The sequence below is a fragment of the Astyanax mexicanus genome, chromosome 13 (assembly GCF_023375975.1).
Source record: "Astyanax mexicanus isolate ESR-SI-001 chromosome 13, AstMex3_surface, whole genome shotgun sequence".
NCBI classification, from domain to species: domain Eukaryota; kingdom Metazoa; phylum Chordata; class Actinopteri; order Characiformes; family Acestrorhamphidae; genus Astyanax; species Astyanax mexicanus.
In genome coordinates this window covers 41300047-41326335 of record NC_064420.1, presented here as the reverse complement: position 1 = coordinate 41326335, position 26289 = coordinate 41300047, and the positions used below count along the sequence as shown (strand labels likewise).

Genomic DNA, 26289 nt, shown 5'->3' with positions numbered 1-26289 from the left:
TTTTCATAACACAGATCAGAGCTTTTCCTCCGATATTTTCCTTTTTGTTTCCTGCCTAAAATTCTTGTGTTCTTGCGGGAATAATTCATCTTAAAGCAGGAGGATTTGGGATCTGTCTGTGCCAGAAGAAGGCACTGAGCTTAAAAGCTCCATGACCAGAAGAGGAAACATGAGAAGAAATCTATATTTTCCGACTGGTCTCGTTCACGTTGCCGGGCTATTATGACTATGACTCCCACTATGACTCCCTTCTATCCCCTGAATTTCCTCACATCAGTGCTTCTCGTTAGCAGGTCAGATTTATTTATAATTCATCACTCATATATTAACTACTTATGTAGCGTTATTGCAGAACAGTGCCGTCCTTCCTTTACAGTTCCTTTGTCTTCATTCATTTCAAGCCAGTGTGACAGAATCGTGACAGGGTTTTTCATTTAAGAGTAATTTTAATGATGGTAGTATTTACAGAATGAAAGTGCATATCCACAGATATGATTTTTATACGTGCTCTAGGTGATTGTGAACTTGAAGAGACTTCCAAAGCACTAAATTAATGGTGTAAAAAATAATAATTGATTTAACTAAAAAAATAGTTTTGTTTTAATTATGGCAACTTTTTAATATACAGCTTTGGGGGAAAAATAAGAGACCACTTTGAAAGTATTTTTTTTTCCAGAGCTGTATGTACTTTATTATTTTGCAAAGAATTACCTTTAAAAAAGTACTTCAATTTCTGAGGAGAAAAAACTATTTCAGCAAAAAAATTGGTGAGAAATAAATTATTTTAGTCGTTTTCATCAACTACAGTTAAATTTGAAGATCCTTTAGATTTGACTGTGATTTGGAGCACCATCAAATCCAGCAGAATGGAGAGATTAATACTGTTGACAGCTCAAAGACGCAGGCAAGATGAGCAGTGCCCCACCTTATGAGAACTAAAATCTCCATGCCACCATGGAGACGTCCGTCAAACATCTGGGAGTACAAACACACCAGAAAGTTCTGGGAGAGAAGTGCAGGGACATTTTTACACAAGCATTGGATTTGCCAATTTTTAGAATGTTATTCTTTCTTTGGAAAGCTGTGTGTCTGGATTGAGCCATCCGTAGGGCCAGTTGTTTCCAGTGCCTGTCCACCTGTACCAAAAAACTTGCGTGGAAATGTTTGTTGAGAGTTTTAACTACATTTCATTCACACTGTAAAGTCAAGCGATAAAAATAAAATAAAAAGAAAACCAGCTTTGCCATGGATCCAACTGGACAACATTAAGAAATCAGCGTAAAAATTCAAGTTTCTTAGAAAATCAGAATTTTTAGGTTTAGAGACAAATTAAATGAAATTCAATTACTGGACATTATTTATTTATTTTTTATTGTTATTTGCATTAGCACATTTTTTACCCCCTTTTTTGCAATGTTTGGTGTTTTTGCTGAATTTTATTCCATTTTTAATGGAAATTTTCAGGATTTCAAAAGCTTGGATGGAAGCAGATGAAAAGTAGTTACTGTTACGCTACAACCCTGTTTCTGTGAGTCAATGTTAAATAATATGATAATATATAATATAAAATGATAAAATTGTCAATGTAAAATATTTTTGAGAATTGGTCCAATACTCTGTATTTATTAGTGCCCGCTTACAGGTTTTAAACCCATTAGAAATATTTTTGACTTTAGGAAAATTCTATTTTATTTCTGAAGCAAGTTGACAGCCGTACTGTAATAAATATAGATCATCATAATTGAGATATGGAAATAGAAAGCGTTTTAAAGGGACTGGAAATACCATTCTGTAGGCTTTCCATTCTGTGCTGTAAATAGCTTTGGCTTTCATGGTATTAAACGCACACAGTGGCAGTGTTTTTGCTTTGATTGTGACCTATCCACAGTCCGCACAGGACCTAATGGGAAACCGTGAATCCTGGACTATCATAGCAATGTGCCCCCAGGGTCTGCTTGAGCTTCAATAGATCTATAAGCTTAAAGACTCGACCACATGACATTGCTATTCTGAGCTGCTGCTCCTGTTTATTTATTTATTTATTTATTTTTGTGTGGACGTTTGGAGATCGTTGAATGAGGGCATTGTTTCCAGGTCACTGGCCTTTTAATTAACTGTCCTTCTGATACAGTTTCATTTATTCACTCCTCTTTTTAATCCTTCCATCCTCATACCACACCAAACCCTCTAACACAGAACAGATCAGTAGGGGCGCATCGACTCATCGACTAGTTGACAACTATTTAAATAGCTGATTAGTTGATGACGTCATCATGCGTGTTTCTAATACTAACTAAGAACATGCTAACTCTGTTCAACAATTACTTTACACACGGACCATATTAAAATAAATCACTAATATATACGAACAATGGCACTGTCAAAATAAAAGTCACTGATACAAACAGGTGAACAGACTGTTTCAAAATTAAAGTCACTATTTTAAATGATAAAAAAATAAACAACTAATACAAAAGAGAAAACTGACCGTGTCAAAATAAAAGCCACTAATACAAACATGCTGGTAAAATGTTAAAAATTACAGCAATATCACCTGTCGTCAACCCAGTTTATTTAAAGTGATTTTCTTGTGAAGTAAAGCTTATAGTGCTGAGAAAATAAATAAAATATTTAAGGTAAATAATACGTCATTAATACAAACTAGCAAACACATTGTGTCAAATAAGAAGTAACTAATACACACAAACAACTGAAAGCTAAAATGAGTGTTTAATATTTGTCTCCCTTTCTTCATTTTTTAAAAAGTTTAGGGAAAACTGGTAAAGTTTCATTTTTTACCAGTAGTTTTATTGTTGAAATTGCACATTCTTGGTTTAAATTTTTGTCCAAAGCGGCAGGACCGAGCAACTGAGGCCACATGGTGCGTGATTGAGTAATTGAGTGATTTAGAATCTGAATATTCCATTATTCATTTTAGAAACCTAAAATCAAAATAGTCATTTATTGCAGCCCTACAGATAAGTTTGGTGCCATGTTACTTTACACTATACAGAGCACCTTCCTGCTGGAAGTTGTAAAGTGTCTGCAGGCTGATGTCATGGTGTCACAGTAACCCCGATGTTTTGATTGTGAATCAGCAATTAGCCTGCGTTGGTTGTAGATGAGGAGTTCTCAGTGTGAGTTATGCGTCTCTGAATAGTGCTGGCTTATAAGTGAGCTGTCTGTAAATTTGCATGTTGTGGAAAATCGCCTTGTGTCAGCAAAAGGCCATTTCTAGCGCGCCTCACCTTGAACAATGTAATTATGTCACTATGTTGTATCACTTTGAAAGCGACTTGTGCAATTTGAAGGGTAGGAGGGAGGGAGGCTAATCTGGACGCAAAGTGCTGAGTAATCGTACGCCAATTTCACTTTATTAAATTTCACACAAAATTTCCCTTTTTTTCCCAGAGCCCTGCCGAGTTCAGAGAAGCAATTTAAGCAAGCGAACTCCTCCTCCTCCTCCTCCTCCTCCTCCTTCTCCTTCTCTTAGCTTTGTCTCTGCAGTCTTTTCAGCAAGTTTTTCATCTTTCGCTAAAAGCAGAAATTTGGTTTGATTGGCAGATTTCATAATAAAACATGCTTTAAACACGGTAGCAGACCATGACAGTGAAATGACAGTGTGATGGTTATGAGGGGGATCTTTAATTTTCTCTGTTTATAGTTAATACCCAATTATTAGGGTTAGGGTTAAACTAAGGGCACAGTGATAATAAGCTCTGAACACAGATCTCTGTCTGTGTTTACGATGTTCTTCAGAATTATACATGATATCTAAGTTTTTGGACAGGTTTGCTTATAAGTACAGGCTGAAATGCATCAGGAGTTTGTCAGTGTATTCCTAGGAATGCAGATTTGCATCATTAGATTTCGAGGAGATCACTGCATTGTAATTAGCTGATGTTTTTTTGCCTGCAGCCATAATTTAAACATGAACAGGAAATCAGTGTTTATATTAATTATTATACTTGGGCTGCTAAAGTGTACATTGTGGGTACTCAATACCTAAAAATGTGCGTAGGTTTTGATTTCTATGCTTTTTCTCAGGGAAATGAATGTGGGCATGATTTAAGATTAATTGTTCGATCTTTAGGATAATTTTGTAACTTTAAGATTACATTTATGATGTTTTATAAGATAAAAATACCAGTACAGTACAGTGCAGTTTTCTCTGTCTGTCTACTACCCAGGGCTCAGTAATATAAGAAAAATAAACATTTTGCTTCAATAAAAAATATTTTGATTACATTTCGATTAGCATGCAGTCAAAACCCAACATAATGTTCTTAAACTGGTTAGAACCATGTGAAACATTGCACAATTCCATACCATACTTATTACACAGATTCGGAATAGAAACCTACGTTTTGGAAAGCTGCTAGACCTTGCTACTGTGTTTAATGATGATATTGGTATTTGCTCTCTAGCACACACAATATCAAAATTACTATGTGGGAGTCAGCACATTAATGCAATATGTTACTATGAAATGGCCCATAATAATTTGTCTAACAGTGTTAAAAAAAAAAAGCCTAAAACAATGTATGTATGTCAGTATATGTCAATGTTCTCCTGTAAATCATCACTTGAAAACCACCTGCCTCATTCTGTGTGGGACCCTCTTGTGCAACCACAGGCAATACCCAGCAATATCTGCCAAATATATTGGAAATGTTCTGACCCAGTCCTCCAGACATTACAATTTGGGTCTTGTTAACACAACTTCAAGAGCTCAACGTTTCCTTGCTGCCTAACATATAGATCTCAGTTAGTTAAGTTAAAGTAACCAGATTTTTACTGAGAATTGTTATTGAGGTTGATTTTGCCTTTCTTTGGTTTTAATGTAGAAAATAGAAAGTACTTTCAGGTACTTACAGATCACTAGGTAGGTGGAAACTGAATAGATCTGCACCCTAAAGCACACAAATAACGGATATACACCTTAATCAGATATGCAAAAATATAATAATCAGCGTACATAATGTATGTAGGTGTGTATCATGTAAAATACTTCATAGGTTAAAAAGATGATGAAATCAAAATATCAGTAAATTACTTCAGTTGTTTATTCAATTTTTTGGTTGTTTCAAATCCAAAGGTGAAAAAACAGAAAGACATAAAAACAAGTGTCTCTCTTTACACACCACAATGAATAGTGAGGGAGATAAGCCGAAAGAAGGGCGGGGGGGACAAACAAGACTACAGTTACCACAACAGTGCTCCCACAATACCATGCAGATCCTACAGCTTACAGCTTATGGTTTCCTGGTGGCAAGCACACTGTGTAATAGAGTCTACCATGTGTTTTCCATGTTGCAAAGCTTTTTACAATACATCCTGTTATCTATCCATCAATAATTATGCTTATTGCAATAAAAACACACTGAAAATATCTACAATATATAATGCTCAAAGATATATCATGTGTTATTGCAACTGCCTTTATCCCAATAATAAAATATTGCTATGTTGTTTGTCTGCGATACGCCATAAAATGTTTGTAAGAAGATAATCTAAATTAAGTAATGCAATATGCTACTTTAATAGCTAAATAGTTTTGGTGAATTTAGATGTATGGTGTAAAGCAATAAGTACAATAATAGAACGTTATTAGCCAGGATTTGAAAAGGTTCCTGAACAGATATAATAATGAATTTTGCTTGCATTTCTTTTTCTAACAAATTATCCATCTGTTCAGACTTTCTGCCTGCACTCAGTACATTAAGTCTGTGCATTTCTGTCACGCAGTTTTGTGTGTGTTTTGTGGTGCTGAAGAAGCCAAAAACAGACATGGCTGCATGCTGTGAACTTCTTTTCAAATCTCCTCCACAGCATCCTGCCCCCCCACTCGTCTGCTGACCTCCTGAGCACCCTCTGTAACCCACTTCAACTCAATCACTTCCCTCAAATAACACAGATATGTCCATCTTAATTTCTAATACAGTTTAATGTGATATTTATGTAAATATTTTGCGATTTTGCGGCGTATTAACAGCTAGAAATGTCAAAGCTCACATAAAATAAAACAATACCATCTCCTGGTGGAGGGGATTTAAATTGGATTCCTCCAGCAGGCGGGCGGCTGATGAAGGGGAAAATAGGCAGCACTTTGATTACATGTTGCAGGATCTTTACACAATAATCTCTCCTCTACATATTATTTACATGCTCTGTAATGCTCTAATCTGCGCTGAAGGATACCGTTCTTATTTCCATTCTATCTCTCTTTCTCACGAGGTGAGCGCGGTTTCATCTAAGCCTGTAGAAATATGTGCTAATGTTTCATAAACAGAATTTACTGGTGTAAATGGTGACATACACAGAGCGGAATATAGACTGGGTCAGTTAGTTTCTGTTTAAATGAGATTTCTGAAGGTAGTATTTTATTACCCGCAGGTATGGAATTGCTGCTAGTGATGATACAAGATAGAACCAGCAGTTCTCCTGAAATTGAGGGTAATAATAGGCAGTAGTATGTCTTTATTTTGCTGTAGTAACAGCTTTTCAGCTACTCTTCTGGAAAAGCTGTACACTAAATATGGAACATTGGCTGTGAGAATTTGAGTCACGTTCTGATGGCTGGTACAGTATGGAGAGCCGGCGATTCAGAGAATATAGTTTAAATTCTTTATAGCAGGTACTTGAAGACTTGCTGACATTAAGGCTATGATTAGATGGGGGATTTGAATTCTTTTGGACATGTAGAACACTTGCAATAACAGAATAGAAGAATACAGAATTGTACATTTAAATATGTCAATGTAATCAGACTTTTATTCACAACTTTAGTTTATAACAATGCAAAGAAATTAAGGTAACACTTTTATTAAGGTAATCACTTTTATTAATATACCATTAACTAATGATTAATAACGTTTAATTTTTACATTTTTAAAAAACCAAAAAGTTGCTGTCATAGTTGTAAATACTAATGAACACATTGGCAAAATGAACTGCAATTGATAAACATTAGCCCGATTTAAAATTCGTATTTACTAGCAATTTATTAATTTGCTAACATTTTTAATATGAATATCTATGCTTATAAATACGTGTAATGTGTGAGCATTTGTTAATATTCAAATTCTGATGAACTACTGCTTTGTTCACATCTACTGAACATTAGTTAAAAATATATATATAAAAATATAAAGTGTTACCAAAATTTAAATAAAACTTTTAGCACAATATACAAGAAGCTACACATGCCCTTCCTATCCAGTTTAAAGTATTACTGAGATTTTTTTTAATAGGCGTTGCAGCCACATAATGTATTTTGTAAATTAGACATTATAGATTATTAATACTTAAAAAAAGAAACACTATACCTGGTTTGAGATGGGAAAATATCATACGATTATAAGTAACCAATCGCCAACCATCTTTCTGCACAATCAGCCAATCGACAATTCTAATTGTGGGCAGGTCTAGATGCACCATTAACCTTTTCAGGCATTTTTTTTTATTATTAATGCATCATCGTGCGGTGCTTCTATAATGTTCTGTATTGTCTCTCAATATAATTTTTTTTATTCATCCACATTTAAAAAAAGCTATCAAACTTCCAATATAAGTGTTATTAGCTGATTTAGCTTGTTATGCAGATGTTCACTGTGATTTTGCTGACTTTTAAAGTTGTGGAAATTTGTGGAAAATCAGAACTTAAGAATTGGGATTATCTGATTGTTAGATAATTATATAAAGGGAACAAAAACAGAGAAACAAATTGTCAAATATTTGTATCAAACTGCAGAGTCTGATCCGACTGACTTACAAAATTCTGAGTATTGTATAGCCCTAAAATGTATATTTGTTATTACAGTCTTACCAGATTGTGCCTTCATCGGTAATGAACTTTTGACTCCACAGACTGTGTGTGTCTCGGTTCTAGTGGCACTATAATCCTTCTTCCAGTCCGGTCATCTCTTGGTCGACTCCTTGTGAAGGTTGTCCGTGTGAACTTTTGGTACAGCTGGTCCTGGCTGCTTGATTTTAACAGACCCGCTGGATCTCTGACCTCTCTAGTGTTCTTCATTGTAGTCGTTTCATTACGGAGGGGGGTCACGAGGGACACAGCAGCACCCATAGTATAATACCTGCTTATGCCATGAAGGAAAGGGTATGGTTCATCATTCTGGATATTAATAGGAACGATGTTTGCAAGTGAGGTTATGCGACTCACCTCTTGGACAAAAATGGCAATGACCAAGGCCTGCGGAGAAGGCGGAGGGATTGATGTGGTTATAAATTACTCCACGGCGCCACCTAGTACCCAGTCCCCTCTCACTTTGTCATCAGGGGAGGGCGATAAAGCAGGGAAATGAGAGCAGAGTCTCTCTTTTTTTTAATACATAAATGAATACGCTATGAGAGCGGTCATTATTTAGGGCATGTGATTGTACTGCGGCGGGTTTGACGCAGGGGACACGGACTTGTCACGTGGAATTTTGTCGCGTGAATGGGTTAAAGTCAGACGCTCCCTGGCTGCCTGCGTGACCTGTTGACCTCTATCTATTTATGACCCGTGACTTTTTTTTTTTCCCTCCATATTCAAAATGTGAGTAATATTCACTCAAGGACAGCTTAATCGTTCAGGCCTTGCAGACCAATAAAACAGCTTTCACCTTTTAGCACCCAAAATATTTTAGTAAGCAATTTTATAATTGGCTGTCCGAGCTTGTTCTTAAACCATAAATTTCAGAAGTGCCAGAATCGGAGAAGCGTGTTTTACGATTGGCCGAGTCGCCTCGTAGCCTCGCCGCCTGGGCCGCAAAAAAAGAGGCAAAAGGAAAAACAGCCTGAAAAAATAAGAGCCCGGAAAATAGAGCTGTAAATAATACGACGAGCAATGGGTTTTCCTTTAAATAAATACCGATCAGGTTTATGTTGAAAGACAATAGAAAACGTAGCCCAGATATGCAGTTTACAGTATTTATAGCTGTAATATCAAGGTGCCACCACCGTAATTTCATGCCCCAATGAGAATGGCAAGGTCAAAGCAAATGCTTCGGCTGAGCATGTGCTAATACGGCGACTCATAAACAGGCGCGGCGTGTATCAGGTGCACCAAATAATACAGTATAATGAAATACAGAATAGCTTTCCATTATTGTTCTTTTTTACGGTGTCATCATTAGATGTAATTTATGTCTTAAAAAAATTCATCTCCCAGCAGGTCGATCTGAAACAAGGCGGGGGGTGTGGAGGGGGTGGGGGGTCCGCGAGGTTATTCTACAGGTTTGGGAAACGGTAATAAATTTTCAGATTCTCTATTTGCGTCCTTTCCCTTTTATATGCAAAATTCAGTCTCACCTTGTTGTCTTTCTTTTCAAATTGGATCTCAAAGGCCTTTTTATTTGTCGTCCCATTTTCTTTACAATAATGGCATCAGAGGCGACAAAATAGCTGACTGAGCTTAAAATCGACAAGAAAAAAGTGCATGTGTTAATGAATTTGCATGCATCTCGTTTTAGATGCGCGACAGGAGCCTTTGTAGTTTGGCGCGGGGAGCTATTTAAGAATTCAAATGACGTTACGGATATGTACATATTTGTTTATTATAATGTCTTTAGAAAGAGGCCCTGCGCACTCCAAGGTGAATATATGAACTTCCCAGGAGTGTGTCTCTGTCTCACTCTCTCCTGCTGTAGATGATCTGACTCTGGGAGAAGGAGGGGAGGGGTCTGGGGGGGGGCTTTGGGTGGTGCGTGAAAGGGGAGGGGGGGGGGGGTCTCTGTCTCATTCAATAGTCTGCCACCATGCAGTCTGCTGTGGTCAGATGAATGGTGAGTCCAGGGACACATTATTGCTTATTGGACAGTGCAGACTGACTGCACCAGCTCAGCACATGGCTGCGGCTGCTTCCTGGCACTCGCGCTGCCACGCAAGACAGGACGGCCAATATTTGACTTAAATTATTCAACAATATTCATGGCCGTTTTAGTCCCACAGAGCTCCCACCCCCCGACAGCCCCCGTCTCCCCCCTCAACCCATGTGTTCGTTCAGTGGCTTTAAAAGAATCACCTCATGCCTTTGACCTTAACCTGGAGATTTCTGGAAGAGTGATAGAAGTGAGTAAATGGTCATTTTAATGAAAATGGTGGAGTTATAAATTTCATTAATACTCGCTCTGACGGGCAATGAGTCTGCAGCTATATGCAGAGCTCCTTCCTTCACAAAATTAGGCTCAGAAAGTAGATTCTGGGCTGTATTTCATCACTTTGGGCTGATGAGTCTAGACGTCTAGCCGAGATGAATGGTGGACTCTTTGCTGGTGTAAGAAATGAAATCGGAGTATGTTGATGCTCTGGATATAAATTACATTTCCGATTGCGTTTTAGATTTTAGAAGTTTAGATTTGTCAAAAAGCTTTTAAATATCACTTGTTTTTGATTTATTTACTAGATGATGACACATCTCCACCAGTATACTAGAAGTGTCGCACAGTTTTTTTTATTTTAGATCTTGCTTTTACAGTTGTTTAGTAATTAGAAATAAATATATAATAGGATTTACAGTAACTTAGTTACGCAGCAAGTTTTGTCAATATTAGTTTTACCGTTTAGATTTACATATTTTACATTTCAGTCCAAACACTATTTGATTTACTTTTTTCTATTTAAATGTTAACTAAATATAATTTAATTACTATAATAGAAAATTATTGGAAATTACTATGACTGGCTGTTTGATCAGGATTATTAGGTCACTGGTTTGAGTCAATCTGGATATTAATCTTCTTATTGTGGGCAAAAATACCCGGAACACATTTTTTGTTTCATGTTTTAGCATCATTAAAATACTTTTATGCGTCACGGCAGACTATATATACACTTATCTACACATATCTAACACTACATTCACCTACCTGTAATGTAATATAAGTGTAGTGTGCAAAAATGGGTTTTATATTTTATAGAAAGTATATAGGTTTTTATAAAACAGTTTTCAGTATTGTTGATTTCAACCTTTTCAATTATTAATAACTAGTAAATGTTTTGTGCTTCCTTGTGTTTAGATACAATGCAACCATTTTTGGTGTCCAAAACCATTAATAAATCATGTTTAGTAAGGTTTTTATTTTATTTCAAGAGTCTTTAATGTGAAACTTTTGAGTTTCTATAAATCATATAGAACCATTTCTCTGCATTTCTGAAGAACCCATATTGCTAAGAGAGTATGTCCGCATTTTGTTGGTGTAGCCGTGAGAAAATCAGAACTGATTCATTCAGATCAGATTAACCTACAGTACTGTGCAAAAGTTTTAGGCACCTAAGCAATGTACACTAATTTATTTATCTCAGCAATATGAGTGTTTTACCTGAAAAAAGCACCTCATATGATTTAAACAGGTGCAAATAAACATAAATACGGTAAAAAATAACAAGAATTTCTATTTTTTAGATAAGTGGGTTGTATCCTGAGCCAAGATTAGTTCCACATTTCTCCTTGATGCTCTCAGCCAGCATGTGTATATGTTCAGTTCCATCAGCAGCAAATCTAACAATTTACTAAACCAGGTGTTGATTAATATGATGAGAACTAGAAGTAACTCTATTAAACTCAGATGAGGAGAGATTAGGCGATGTTTTAAGGAACACATGGCTGTAAAAGAACTGCTTTTTGTAAAACTGCTGTTTGTATTTATTGTAATGCTGGTGTTTACTTAAAAGTCTCACAGGTGCCTAAAACATATGCACAATACTGTATGTCAGATTTTACATAATAGACTTTTATCCCAGAGCCACCGCTTACAGGGAGCATGCGTATTTTATTGTATTAATGGAATTAAAAGTATGTAAACATATTGTTTCATGCTGTGGAATATTTGTAAAAAAAAAAAAAAAAAAAAAAAAAAGGTAGTAAATTAGCTTCTGACGGTCTGTCATTAATTAACTAACTAAATGAAATTGAACTGTTTGGATATTCTCTGTGCTATACTGTGTTTTTGTTTCTGTAGCTTTGGCTGTGGCCCTTCATTTCAGAAGGCTGTGCGCGTATTTTCAGGATTTCATACCCAGCTGAGAGTAGACAGGGCCGAACAGGCAGAGCCTCTGTTCGCTGCCAAGTTCTCAGCTCTTTCTGTGCTGTTTAAGCACATGTGCCACTGGCGTTTGCCATGTTTTATGATATGTGTATTACAGCGCAGAAAACAGCTCGCTGTCTGCTCTTTAAACAGCTCAATTTGGAGCAAAGCTCAGCCTTTTGGCTCGCTGGCAGGCAGCGGAGTCGTATGAAAGCGTGTGGACTGGAGTGCTGAAATGCCCTGGGGGACGTCTCCAGTAAACAACACTCGCGCTAAGGCTGCTGAGAGAGAGAGAGAGAGAGAGAGAGAGAAAGAGGAGAGAGAGAGAGACAGAGAGAGAAAGAGAGAGAGACCGCAGATCACAGAGATGTGTGGCTGAACGCACAATGACAGAAGTGACACTCTCCAGTCTGCTGTGGACAAACAAAGGTCACTGAGGGAGTAGATGTAGTATTATACAGCGCATGTATAAAAGTGATAGTTTAACTCGCGCTTTGACGGCCGGCCACTGGATCCCGCTAAATGGGGACGATTTGTTTTTTATGTGCCAATTGTGGTGGCAGCCTATAATGTTTTCACCACGTTTATGTGTTCATTAAATGTCCAAAGCTAGCTCAGCTCAGGCTGTGCGAATAGACATCTACAGAGGCTTTTACCACTTTTCACACATAGACAAATGCCATGTCTTTTCATAATTCATTAAAATAAATGTTTATTAATTATAATCTAAGTAAAACGTTTAGTTAATCGTGATACTGATACTGATATTAGGTCAAATCGCCCACCACTGCTTTCCAGCCGTTTGAAAAATGGCTAAAAGGTCTTTAACATGCAGCAAATAGTGTTTTAAAAATGTATCTGTCCGAAAAGGGAAAGAATTAAGACAAAAATCACAGTTAGAGCCATTTTATTAATCGTAATCTTGGTAAAACCTTTAGTTCATAGTGATACTGAAACTCATTTTTGGTCAAATCGCCCACTACTACTTTTTAGCTTATAGAAAAAGGGTAAAAGGTGTTAACTTGCAACAAATAATGTTTTAAAATATATCTGTCTGGAAAGGGAAATACTTATTAAGACTAAAAATCACAGAGCCATTTTAGTAATTATCATCTTGGTAAAACATTTAGTTAATCTTGTTACTGATTTTAGTTCAAACTGCCCACCACTACTTTCTAGCTTTGTGAAAAAAAGGCTAAAAGGTCTTAATATGTAACAAATAATGTTTTAAAATATATCTGTCTGAAAAAGGAAAGAATTTTTAGGTCTGAAAATCACAGAGTAATTTTATTAATCGTAATCTTGGTAAAAAAAAAAAAAAAAAAGTTTAGTTAATCATGGTACTGATAATGATTTTAGGTCATATCACCCACCACTACTTTCTAGCTTTGTGAAAAAAGGCTTAAAGGTCATAACATGCATCAAATAGTGTTTTAAAATATAGCAATTTTGATAAAGGAAAGACTTTTTCTAAGACTAAAAATCACAGACATTTTATTCATCGTAATCTTGGTAAAACTGATACTAATTTTAGGCGAATAACAATTTATTGGATTTACAATAATTAGCTCTATATATATATATAAATTTTGTGTGTGTGTGATAAAGTAATAAACAATAGCATCCATAAAAGAAAATCATCTTGGAAATGTTAATATGTAAATAAAGGCTCTCCTCACATTTACAGTTATATGTTGATTAAACGTCTCCAAAGGCTTTTACCCTTTTTCACACGTTGCCGTTGTGCATTTTTGGCTCTTTGTTTGCTTTCGAATCGCTTAATAAAGACAAGACACAGACCAGCGGCTGCATGAGGTGTTGGAAATAAACCCCCCGTTTTTTTTTTTTTTTTTCTCCCCACAAAAGGAAATGTTAAAATTAGATTTTATGCCCCCCCCTCCCCTGTCATTTTCCATCAGGGACCTCTATGCAATTTAATCATGACTAAAATCATTAAAAAAGATCTGAAGATTAGATTATATTGGCATTTGCAAAATTATGTAATACATTTACATTACAATGAAGAAATTAAAATAATGCATTTTATCTGTCTGGGGTTTCCAAGAGCTCCACCTGGGGAAATAAGACAGCTGGAAATGGACGGCTTCTATTCTCACACTGTAGAAGACTGCCAGTAATGGAGAAGATCTCAGCAGTGCCAGGCAGGCTCAGCTTTAGACCTCTAGAGTTTGACGCCTGTTATTATTCCTAATACCTTCAGTGCGGTTAACCTAGTTTATATGAGCGTTGCTGTTGCTTATAGGCAAGTAGCACACACTGGTGATGTGGTAATGTCCAGCCCTGGATAAGGAGCGCTCCTGTTCCCATGTGCTTTCCTCATTAATTACACTGGGCCTTGTGTTTTTCTGAGGGTGACTCATATCATGTTTGCTGTTTTGTGCTCTTCTGAGTGCAGTTGCGCTGCGCTGCACTAATTTAAGCGAGCCTACACAGTGTAACTGGAGGGTGGTTGGTGATGGCTCTCTCTGCGCAGGTCTGACAGATGAGGAGGTGGAGCTGGCCATCCAGCGCTCAGGCAGCACGGAGGAGATGCTGGCTCGGACCCCCGCGGGACCCCCACACATGATTCAAGGCCCTCCGCTGGCTCCTGTACCTTACAGTAAGTATTACGTTTCCAATCGATGCGGAAATAATGACCATTGTTTGGATAGGAGAAGATGATTGCCTCTTCATTCCAGTAATTAGCTCTGTTTCCCAAATATGCTGTTCTCGCTATTAACAGCGCTCTGAACACGAACCACACCCCCACACTCATTTCTTTGAGTTTACCACAGTTAATTGTTTCAGAGCTGCACACCATAATTAATATCAGAGAGAGACAAAAACATATAAAATACTGTTTACAAATAAAATATTTTTTTAAGTCAACCAAATGTATTTGATCATTGGAATTAAATGAACTTAAAAAAAATTGTATCCAATGTTTTATTATTTTTAATTATCTCTGCATTGTAGTGGAACATAAAAATTGGAACAATAGACATTTGGGGGGATTGATTACATATAAAAGTTTGAGAAAATAGTATGTAAAATGATAAACAAACATACACGGCAATATTATAAAATTTTTATACTTTATGACAACAGTACAAAAATGAATCATTGTCACCTTAGCGCTGTAGAATCTAGCTGTTGACCACTCCAAAACAAGAATGTCCAAAAATATCCACAGCACAGGTGTAATGAAGATAGATTGGGTTCAAGCCATCCTTTCATGATTGATTTCTTTGTACAGCTTTTCTTTGTTGTACACTGAGCATTAAATTACAATTATCAAGTAACAAAAGCTAAGCTGAGCACAGAGGAATATTAACACACAAATAACCAAATATGATTTGCATATAAGTCCTAGTAAAACTTAACATTGTTTCTTTCCAGTAGGCTTGGGCAATTAATAAAAAAATATTTAAAAATGACCTCTATAAACCTTGCTTAATTTGTTTCTAATACTGGTAATACTTTTTCCACTGTCTGTGCTAATAAACTGTGCCTTTAAAAGCAAATGTAAAATGTAATTTCATAGCACTTCTTTTCTTTGGTCTTAACATGTGCCACGCCACACCAGCTTCAACCAAAAGAACATTTACGAACAGATGAGAAACAAAATTAATAAAATACATCAATCTAAAAAGTATTTTAAGACTTAGACTTTAGTAAATCACACTGAGGGCTGTTGTTTTACAAGTGATAAAAAAAAAGGTGACCATCAAGAACCTATTAAACAGGCAAAAACAGTAAAAGGAAATCAAGGTCTTCAGATATAGTCAGATTTTACAATTAGAAACAGAAGAAATTGTATCCATGCAGGAAATAATGTTTTCCCTCATGTATCAAAAACACATTGATGACACCTCCAGCTATTTGGAAAAAACTTCTTTAAAACTTTAAATGAAGACGTTTTGGTTACATCTGGTTTCAGAGTAACACAAAATCCCACAATACAAACTTCAGACCAGCTGTTAAACATAGTGGTGGTGTCGGTGGTGGGGGTGTCATAATGCAAATGGCTTAAAGCATCAGGGCCTGAGCAGTTGCAGTTTTAGACAGAACCTTCAGAAAGAACTTTGTAAGCGGAAGAATTTCCAGTGAATTTGGCTAAAAAAAATAAAAAAACAATAGGGTGGCAGTTTTTTTTTGTTAGCACCTTTTTTTATTGATTTTACAATTAGAAATGTCTGCTTTATAATAGAACATTGAAATTGAAACAGGACATAGGGATGGTAATTAAACATAAAAGTTTGTGAAAACAGAAAACATAAAAAAATTATAAACAAACATACACGTCAACACTACAAAGTCTCAAAAAAGTAATAATTATTGCCCTAGCGCCATGAAATGTAACTGTTGCCTGCTCCAAAATAAGAATGTTAAAAAATATATATTTGCACCACTTGTAATAAAGATAAATTGGGTTCAAACCATCCTTTCAAGATTGATTTCTTGGCTGTTGCTGTTACAGACTCAGCCTTAAGTTTTCACATTTTTGTTCAAAACCAAGCGAAATGACCCATTTGATCGGTTGAATGCCAAATAGCATTGCATATTTTTATTAATTTAGCCACTTTTTCATTATTTAATAAATCAAATAGCCTAAATAAATATATTTTCTTGCTTTTTAAAGAAAACCTAATTCTAAAACTACAATTAAAATATTTATTGAGCTCATAACATTTTATATATTTCGTCTGGATGCAATTCCATTGCATCAGAAATATAATTGTAGCAATAAAAATTAGGCTTTTCACTTATTCAACCAAACACCAAATGGTCATTTTTTGCAATTTTTTTTTTTTACCAAATAATTTTGTCTTTCCAATAGTTGGTGCATCCCTAATAAAAAATGAAGGGTACCAGTAGTCTCAGTTCTGCAGACTTGCCATATGTTTATACGGTACAGTGTACATATCACACTCCCACCGATTGTTTCTCTTGTTCATACATGCATTGTTTAAAGCATATTCAGAAATATCGATACTCGCATGACCGTGTCAGTTCACCTACTGCCAGGAGTTGATTTATGATATGATTTATTTTCCTCATTGATATTTTGTACAGAGCCCTATTCAGGATGAGGGTCCACCTTATTGGACGGACCTTCTCTCAGTCTAAATGCTATTGCTTAGCGTCGCTAGTTTACGTTGCTGTACGATAAGTCATTTCAGAGAGCTCCAAGGCCATAACTGGATGTAAAAGCGTCTCGGAGTGTACGCTCTCGATGCTGAAATTTGAACAATGTTCGTTCTATGGGCGCCATTATAGGGATCCCATCAGTCTGTTCTAGGTTAGCTCATGGCAGGGGGTGACCTCCCATTTGCGTAGATCTGTAATTAATTCCCCCACACCGGGTGACTGTATGGGCCATGTGATATGGTGCCCACTCCATCATGGCAATCTCTCCAGCACGTGGCAGTAGGGGCTGGTCAGGGAAAGGGCCTGCTCCAACCTGTATCTTTATTGCCTCGCAGGGTTATGAGTGCCGGGCTGGCCGCTGATTTACCAATGCAGAATGAAGTCCGCGTAATGCTTAACCCGTATGACAATGATTCCAGATGTATTCCACCCTCATTTATTGCCACACTGTCCTTGACTCCCCAGCATCTCATGTTTTGTAATGAAAGCACTGTTGATGGGATGGCCGTGTAGTTAGGCTCCTGGACGACTCTTGCAGGGGGTTTTATATCAAAACGGCTATAAGAGAAGTGCATAATGAGGTGAGAGCGGGGAGTCTTGTACGGGGGTCAGGCTGAAAAGAGGGGGCTACCTCTCTTTGATGTCCTTGTTATAGGGACGATGCATAGAGACCTGCATCCATCTCTGTCGGAGTAATGGATACTCTGATCCCTATTTTCAGCCAGCAGAAGGACAGTAGGGCCTTCTCTGAACCCAATAAATTTGAGATGAGATTGGAAAAAGAGGGAATGGGACTTGGGCTCACACCTTAAGTGACCAAATGAAAAGCAGTGGTGGGAAGTGACTAAAGGAAGGAAAGTAGGCGGCGCTGAAGCTCTGGAGGAACTCCGTTTGGGCCTTCTTCAGAGTTGGAGAGTCTTGGACTCTGCTGTCCTCCACAGTATCACCAGCCATCACCAGCAGGCAGCGAAGCAACGGAAAATAAAAGTTCCCCCGCAAAACATACCATAACATACGGTTCAGTTAAGGTTGTGTTTATAGTTATTTGAGGAATGAGAGTTATCTGAGAATGGAGAAAGGAGGCTTTGATGGGAATTTAGTTGACATGCCCGTGGGCATCGGACATCACCTGAAATCACCTTTAAACAGACCTGGCTTTGTGAATGAATGCTGGCTTTTTTTCCCCCTGCTTGTCAAATCACGCAAGATGACATCAAAAATTACCATCATCTGCTCGTTCGAGCGTGGCCACCTGTTTTTCTCGAAGAGTGCGCAACGTAGCAGCACCTTAAAAAAAAACACAGCCAGCTTCACTTGCAAGTCTATTAGAGAGCTTGTTTATTTGTATTCAGTAGAGCAGATTCAGACAAATTACTGCAACACACCTGTTCCCCAGGCTCAGTATGTTACAAAATGGAGCATTTTGTATCTGACATGTTGACCTGCCACAGCCAGACTTGCCTTAATTACTTCTCCGCTTAGTCTTTGGTTATTTGCATGATAATTTTTACCTATTGCCAGGGCTTTCCCGCAGCGGAAATAGCTGCTTTGGCATCAGCATAAATAGCTGCTTCTGGGAAAAAGGTGACCTCTGAGAAAGGGCATGCCTCTATTTGACCTGTTTTAAAACAACAGCATTCAGTTGGCTCATTATCTATTAGTTTATTGTAGGTGCGTTCACATTAGCAGGTTAAAGTGGAGCAATTATTTTTCCACTTTACGGTGTTTTTATACCTGAAAAAAGTCGTCACCAAAGTCTGAACCAAGGTTCAGGTTTTGGTTATATTTGACACACAAAATAACTTTTATACACTCTTAATATTACTACTGACATCTCACTTACTTCACATTCATTGATATTTTGGGAAGTTATCTTGTCAGGTGTTGTGTAGAGTTCTTCTTCTCTGCCAGAATCTGTCAGACTCTTTTCAGGTGCATACGCATCACACAGCAAAATGAGCATAACAGATTACCCTTAGATTACTTTAATTTCTGTTTATAAATGAAGCTAAATCTGCAGTTTCCAGCGGAAGCTGGCTGTATGTGCTCTGCTGCTGTTTGATGCACGTGCACACAACTTTGAACAAACTCTGATTTTGCTTCAAGACAGGAATGGATACTGAAAATAAGCTGCTTTTCCATGTGAATCCAAAATCAGACACATGTCCATATTAATATTCTATGGTGCTTTTGCCACCATTCTTTCATTCATTCATTCATCTTACTGTAACTGCAGCACCTAAAGTGAATTGAACTTTCATTGGGTTGCATCAATAAAGTACCCAATATTTTCAGTACTTAGAAACACTCCTTTTGGCGAGTATCACAAAATATTTACTTATTTTTGTAGCCAGATAACAGCTTTGTTTTATTTATTTTAGAGGGTTTTTTGGTTAACTTTAACATGTATTTTTTTATGTAAATAAATCACTTTACCAATTAATAGTTTTATTCAGGGATATAAACACAGCATCTCCACTGTCAAGTTCTAGGTAGATAACTTAAATCTCATTTTTCTATCTTTCCTTTTCTGCCACCTCACTCACACTCACTCACGTATTTACCCACCCACTCACACACAGAGCTGCTGGCACCTTTCACCTGCCCAAGCATCCTCAAGCTTCTTTGTGTTTAATGATAAAGGTCTCTGATAAACTTCTACTCACTGCATTAAAATACTCTAATTTACAGAGCTTCAAAAACCAGCCAGATATATTCTATTACTGTTAAAAGATTGTAGTGTGTTTAACAGGCACACTGCACAATTATTTTTATCTCTCTCCCAAAAATACAGGAAAATACCAACATTTTAACTTTGATTATGTATTAAATAAAAAGAATATTATAGTATTGTTATATATTATTATATTATTATTTTGATGTGATTGACACTACTTATATAAATGTTTTCTGATGATTAGTCATTATACCACAAACCAGTAAAATATTTAAAACAAGAAGAAACAATGAGAGTAAAAGGCTGTATTTCTGGTGAAAGTTAGTTTGGCTGCAAAGTCCCAAAAAAGTGCAGTGACCTCAAAAATACATAGAAAATATATTCATACCTGCACACGTTATTTTAGGTTTTATACTAAGTTTTTTTCTGGGTCTTACAATGAGCACAGACTATGATTTTGGTATTTTTTCTGGGTCAGATGTGTGTTTCTGAGAATGAGTATAAGCTCTGTGGGAGTCATTGATGTGGCGTGTGTTTCCTGATTGAGCACGCTCAGTGCGAGTTCACACTTCACCATGCTGCTGGTGTACACTGGTTGTGAAAAGATTCTATTCCTGTGCTGTTTGGTGTAATTCTCATCATGATGCGTTTATAAGATCTCTACCAGGTTTAGGTGGCCTGCAAACATTTTCAGGAGGGACTTTCCACCCTGCTTACTCACTCCAGTACAGCAGCTCTCGTTTTTCAGCCAGTCAGTGAAACCAGACATTTTTATCTCAGTCGTTAATCATCTAATGTTTCATTCAGTGAAGCCGCTGCTGCTTCTGGTCATTTTCTTCCAGGTTTTATAATGAGTCAATTAGCAACAAGCTCATCAATACAATATACTGATACTTACAGTAAACCTGCTTACTGTAGTGCCGGCCGGTATTGATGGAATCATAACGTTTTTCAAATATATCCCAGTAACATGATATTTAAGCTTGCATTAATAATCAATGTACTGATTAATATAAACTGAGCTCTTCTGTTCTGTGCTAAAAAGTAACATGCGTAGGATGTACTGTTTTTATATATATATATATATATATATATATATATATATATATATATATATATATATATATATATATATATATATAGATAGATATATATATATATATATAATACATATATATATATATATACTGATATAACAAAAAAGATGCAGAGCTTTCAGAGCTAAAATAATGCAAAGAAAACAAGTTCATATTCATAACCCTGTTTTTTTTTTAAATATTGTCATTTAGAGCAATTAATTGCAGAAAACGAGAAATGGTAAAAAATAACAAAAAAAAAAAGATGCAGAGCTTTCAGACCTCAAATAATGCAAAGAAAACAAGTTTATATTCATAAAGAGTTTTAGGAGTTCAGAAATCAATATTTGGTGGAATAACCCTGGTTTTTGATCACAGTTTTCATGCATCTTGGCATGTTCTCCTCCACCAGTCTTACACACTGCTTTTGGATAACTTTATGCCACTTCTGGTGCAAAAAATAAGCAGTTCAGCTTGGTTTGATGGTTGTGATCATCCATCTTCCTCTTAATTATATTTGAGTTTTTTTTTATTTTGTAAAATAAAATAAAAAAATCATAATTCTCATAATACTTTTAAAAGTCTCTTTTTTCCCCAGAGCTGTATATATAATAAAAGACATATTATATGTTCTGAACTGTGCAGATTTAAGGACCTAAGCACATTCTATAAAGTAATTTCTCTTGAATAAGACAATTTTTGCTGGTAAAGCATCATTAGAACAGATGCCAGTAAATATAAATACAGTAAAAAGTAAAAAAAAATACAGTGTCCCATGACTTTTGCCATGTCCCAAGAAAGCTTGAAAGAATGATGCACTGATCTGTGGGATGTGTGTATGAGGTCTCCTGTAATCAGTATTGAATAGAGATGTGATTTCTGCCAGAGCTGCTTGTCTGTGCACATTGACAATTCTAGCCAGATGCTTCGGGTCAGGATCAATTCCATCCACTGCACTGTCCACTGTAGGTGGTAATGCCTTCTATCACATAGGTGTACACACGGCATATCATGTAGAATATTCATTCCAAGGTTTACTGTGAACACATTAAGTACAACAGTTTTTATTCGCACTTATTCGCACCAGTTAACCAGCCCGTTATGTTCTGGGTCAAATTGATCCATTTTAAAGTTTGAAGATCTAGAAAAAAAATAGTTGAAAGTATATTTTTTTCCAGTATGAAACTTTTTCTGCATCCCTCAATTAGTGTAATCAACTTATAATATGAAAATGGTTCATCTCAAATATTTTCAACCTGCAAAAACTAAAACAAAATTGCAAAACAAAATGTTATGTTTGTAATGTTATTTAAAACGATTGTTTTATATGTTGGTCTTTAAAAAGTAATAAAGTGAATTATCCTAATTGATAGGGCTGGACCCGAATATTCGGGTATTCGGATATTCGTTCGTTGAGTAGGTATTCGGTTTTTAATTTTGGTATTCGGATATTCGTTTTTTTTCTCCTTTCCAGAGTTCCACCTCACTCTAACCACTTCTGTTCTCGCGGGTCCCGTCAGAATATCTTGCGCGCGGGACAGAACTGAACTGTTATTGGCTGGAGCGGGAGTTTAATCCAGACGATGCAGGAGCAAATTAATAAATAGTTAAGAAAACTGTAATAATTGTAAAAAAAAAAAAAAAAAAACCTAAAGAAAACTCTCAACGCGCAGGATGGACCGACACACACGCGCACACACCGATGGTGTTTGGACTGGGGTAAGGAACGGGACCGCACTATTCAGCGCTGCTGTTTTAATAAATATATAAGTAAATTTGAAGCATTAAATGTAGTTTATTTAATTTATATTAGGAACGTGAGGCGGGAGCGGCAGAAATGTGTATGTGGCGGGCGGGCGCGGGATTAAAAGAAGCAATTTTTTTGCGGAGCGGTAACGAGACAGAAACGCGGGAGCGTGGAAGAGTGGGTTTAAAAATCAGTCTCGCGCAGACCTCTATTATACATGATAAAAAAAATGCAGGCTCTTCGAAACTGATTTATATAATAAAACGTAAGGGGTAATGTGGCAACAGTAGGGGCTAAATCGGTTACAAAAGCCTGGCCTACAAAAATGATGTCTGAACGAATTTCCTCTTATCTAATATAATTTAAAATGGTTTAAAAATATAAAATAATTTCTAAGCAAACGAAATATTTAATATTGAGCTTATAGCCCAAGTGCAAAAATACAAAATCAGTAATACGGCTATGCCCTGCACAATGCTTAAACCGAAATAGACCAAGTACAATAACGCCATTAACAATGACTTTCCTCTACTCTAATATAATTTAACATGGTTTAAAAATATAAAATAATTTCTAAACAAACGAAATATTTAATATTGAGCTTATAGCCCAAGTGCAAAAATACAAAATCAGTAATATGCCCTGCACGATCCTTTAACCGAAATAGACCAAGTACAGTTTACAATGACTGTCCTCTAATATAATTATCAATGTTTAAGAATATAAAATACTTCCTGAACAAACTTTTTTTTGTTTGTTTTTTTAAGCAAATAGCCTAAGTGTGAAAACACAAACAGCAATTTACTGGGCTGGCTTGCGCAGCGGAGAAACCGTGCAGCAGCCTCCTAGCCTGCTTACGCAGCAGATAAGCGCGGTGTGGGGCAGCAGAAATTCCGGGATGAAAACACAAAGAAATCTGGGCTAAAAACACAGAAAAAATATGGGGTGAAAACACAAAAATCCGGGATAAAAACACCAAAAATCCGGGGTGAATATGTCTCGTCGGTCAGAGCAAATTGAACATTTTTCAGTGGATTAAAGGGGCCGTGATTTGCTTTTTTTTATTTTATTTTTTTTACCTCTTTTTTTAAAAACGAATATTCGAATATTCGCTTCGAATCAGTGCCGAATATCCGGAGCTCAAAAAACGCTATTCGGGCCAGCCCTACTAATTGAGCCGTTACCTGTTAGAGGTAAGGAACAGTATTGCGCTAAATATTGACATAATAATAAGCAATGAAGTTAGTAATGACATATTTACACTGCTTGTTAGGATTTTTTTTGGTTTCAGACATCTTTTGGATAAATAATCATGCAACACACTTGCTGTTGCTGACAAATGAACATAACAGGAGGGTTAAACATAAGTAAGCAGTTAGTCATTGATTATTCTGTACACTTTAATATTCTGTATATGCTCAGAAAATAGTTATATACTGTTTTCATGATAATTAAATATATTTTGTCATACATAAAACACTTCTAATAAAAGGGAGCATACAAGTGATGTAATTTAAAGTGTTTTAAACAGTCTGGAGCCTCCAGTAATTCAAGTGCAGTTAAAGAATAAGTAAAGGTTTTATCTATTAGCTGCTAAAAAAAAAAATTGTGACCCCTGTGAACCAGTAGAGACAGTAACACATAACCCAGAGCTGCTGTTGCTGCCGCTGCTTTTACTGCGCTGCAGTTTGTATGATGATGGCAGCTCATGTCAGTGTGTGCTGTGTTTGTGTGTTTCTCTACAGATCCCCCTGGTTACAGATGGAGGGACTACGGTGCCCTGGCCATCATCATGGCAGGAATGGCCTTTGGCTTCCATCACCTGTACCGGGTAGGTTCCTGCATGCCCTGAACTGTTTCTCAGTTTACGATCTTTTTTAATACGTCTGATCTGCTCTGTTTCTGTAAGAGCTGTAGGTTCTGCAGGTTCTGCTTCTCTCTTAGTTTTTACTCTTATTTCATTTAAGAAAACCATGCAGCCCAGATCTCTGGCACGGCTCCTGCTTTAGTGGAGTTTGTGGTTATTTTACGGCGTGGCTTTCCTGTGAGTGTAGATCACCCTGTCTTCTTACAGGCCATCTACTCTGCATCATGAGCATGAGCTCATCTCCAGCCCTTTTTCTCTTCATTTCACTTCTTTTTCTTGTTTGGAAAATCCCAGAGCCAGGCTCTTTGATTTCAGCCCTCTGAAAACACCGGCCCAGGCCTGTTCGGTGAGGGGAGACCCCGTTACCCAGGAACCGTAATCCCACACCGGCCACAGGGGCATGTGGACTCCATTACTGGCTTTTATAGGTGGAGGAGAGCACGGCCCAGGCCCTTCCACTGTGAGAAGTGCTAGGTTATAGTGCTCCAATGATGTCATGCTTAGGAGTGCATGACTGTATGCATGTTGGTGTGTGTGTGTGTGTGTGTGTGTTTCATACGTTTTTAGGATTAGAAAGTACAGACTGTAAGGAAGCACTGTAGGACATTTAGATTTGGGTTATAATTAAAGTGAAGGTTAGGGATTGAAAATTCTCATTTCTGGTAGAAATTTGGGTACTCTAGCGAATTATATCAAGTATTGTATTGGGTTCATTAATCATGACATTCTGAACAAACTCTTATATGTATAATATTTTAATAATTATTTCCAGATCCATATTCAGATTCCAGTTACACTAATATAAGTGTTTTTTTTAATGTAACTAGTGTCAGCCCACAATTGTGATAATGATGTAAATGTTCTTGATATATATATTTTTTCTTGGTATTTGAATAAAGAAAAGTGACAGTTTTTAGAGCTTTTATTCTGCAAACGTTGGTATCTAAACAACCTAACAGCACTCAACCATATTGGAATAGTCAGGGTTCATACGGTCATGAAAAACCTGGAAAAGTTATGGAATTTGAAAATAGCAATTTCCAGGCCTGGATAAGTTCTGGAAAAATAAAAATACCTAGAAAGTTTTGGAAAAGTCATGAAAATTTGGTCTTAAAAGCTGTGTGTTTCAGTTTATCGATGTAGAAAATCTATTTTGAGCTACAAATACATCATCTCAGAGTAATTTAGCCCTACACAATGGAGCTCTCAGGATGTTACACATTTTATTATTAAAGATTGTCTGGCAATATTTTATCTGATTCATTTTAGGCCTATTATAATACATTTTATCTAAAGTTTTAGTTGTTTTTTTAATTTATTTTATTGTCCATGTCTGCGATGATGTTTTAAAAATGGTCATGTAAATTTGCCTTAAAGGCATGGAGAAGTTATTGGTTAAAAGTGTATGAACCCTGAATAGTTATGCACCATATTATTAATAGAGATGCATGAATACTCTAACTCTAGAAAAAAGTCCAAAATTAAACTTGATTCTCCTACTTAATTCCTATTTTCTAGTCTCATACAGTTCACTTTATTACACGGGAGTAATAAACATGATGGCCATAGTGTAAATCTAATCTCTATTTTTTATCTAAGCATATTTTCTTAAATTAACGTGTGTTTGGGAAATATTTATGTAATGTGATTCTGTCACAACAAAACTAAAAAACTCAAACGAACTGTTGCAATGCATTTTACTTGCATGCCATTACACTAACTACACTATTACATTATGCGTCTGA

At 36.5% G+C, this 26289-nt stretch overlaps 1 protein-coding gene across 2 annotated transcripts in view; it reads left to right on the top strand.

Annotated features, from left to right (window-relative positions):
* The window catches only part of pex14 (peroxisomal biogenesis factor 14), a 114024-nt gene that overhangs the window by 54314 nt on the left and 33421 nt on the right, over nt 1-26289 (top strand). For both annotated transcript variants that reach the window (XM_049486517.1, XM_022676940.2), the window contains 2 exons: nt 14521-14646; nt 24423-24508. In XM_049486517.1, coding sequence (XP_049342474.1) covers nt 14521-14646; nt 24423-24508 — 212 coding nt within the window. The remainder of the gene's footprint in view (nt 1-14520; nt 14647-24422; nt 24509-26289) is intronic.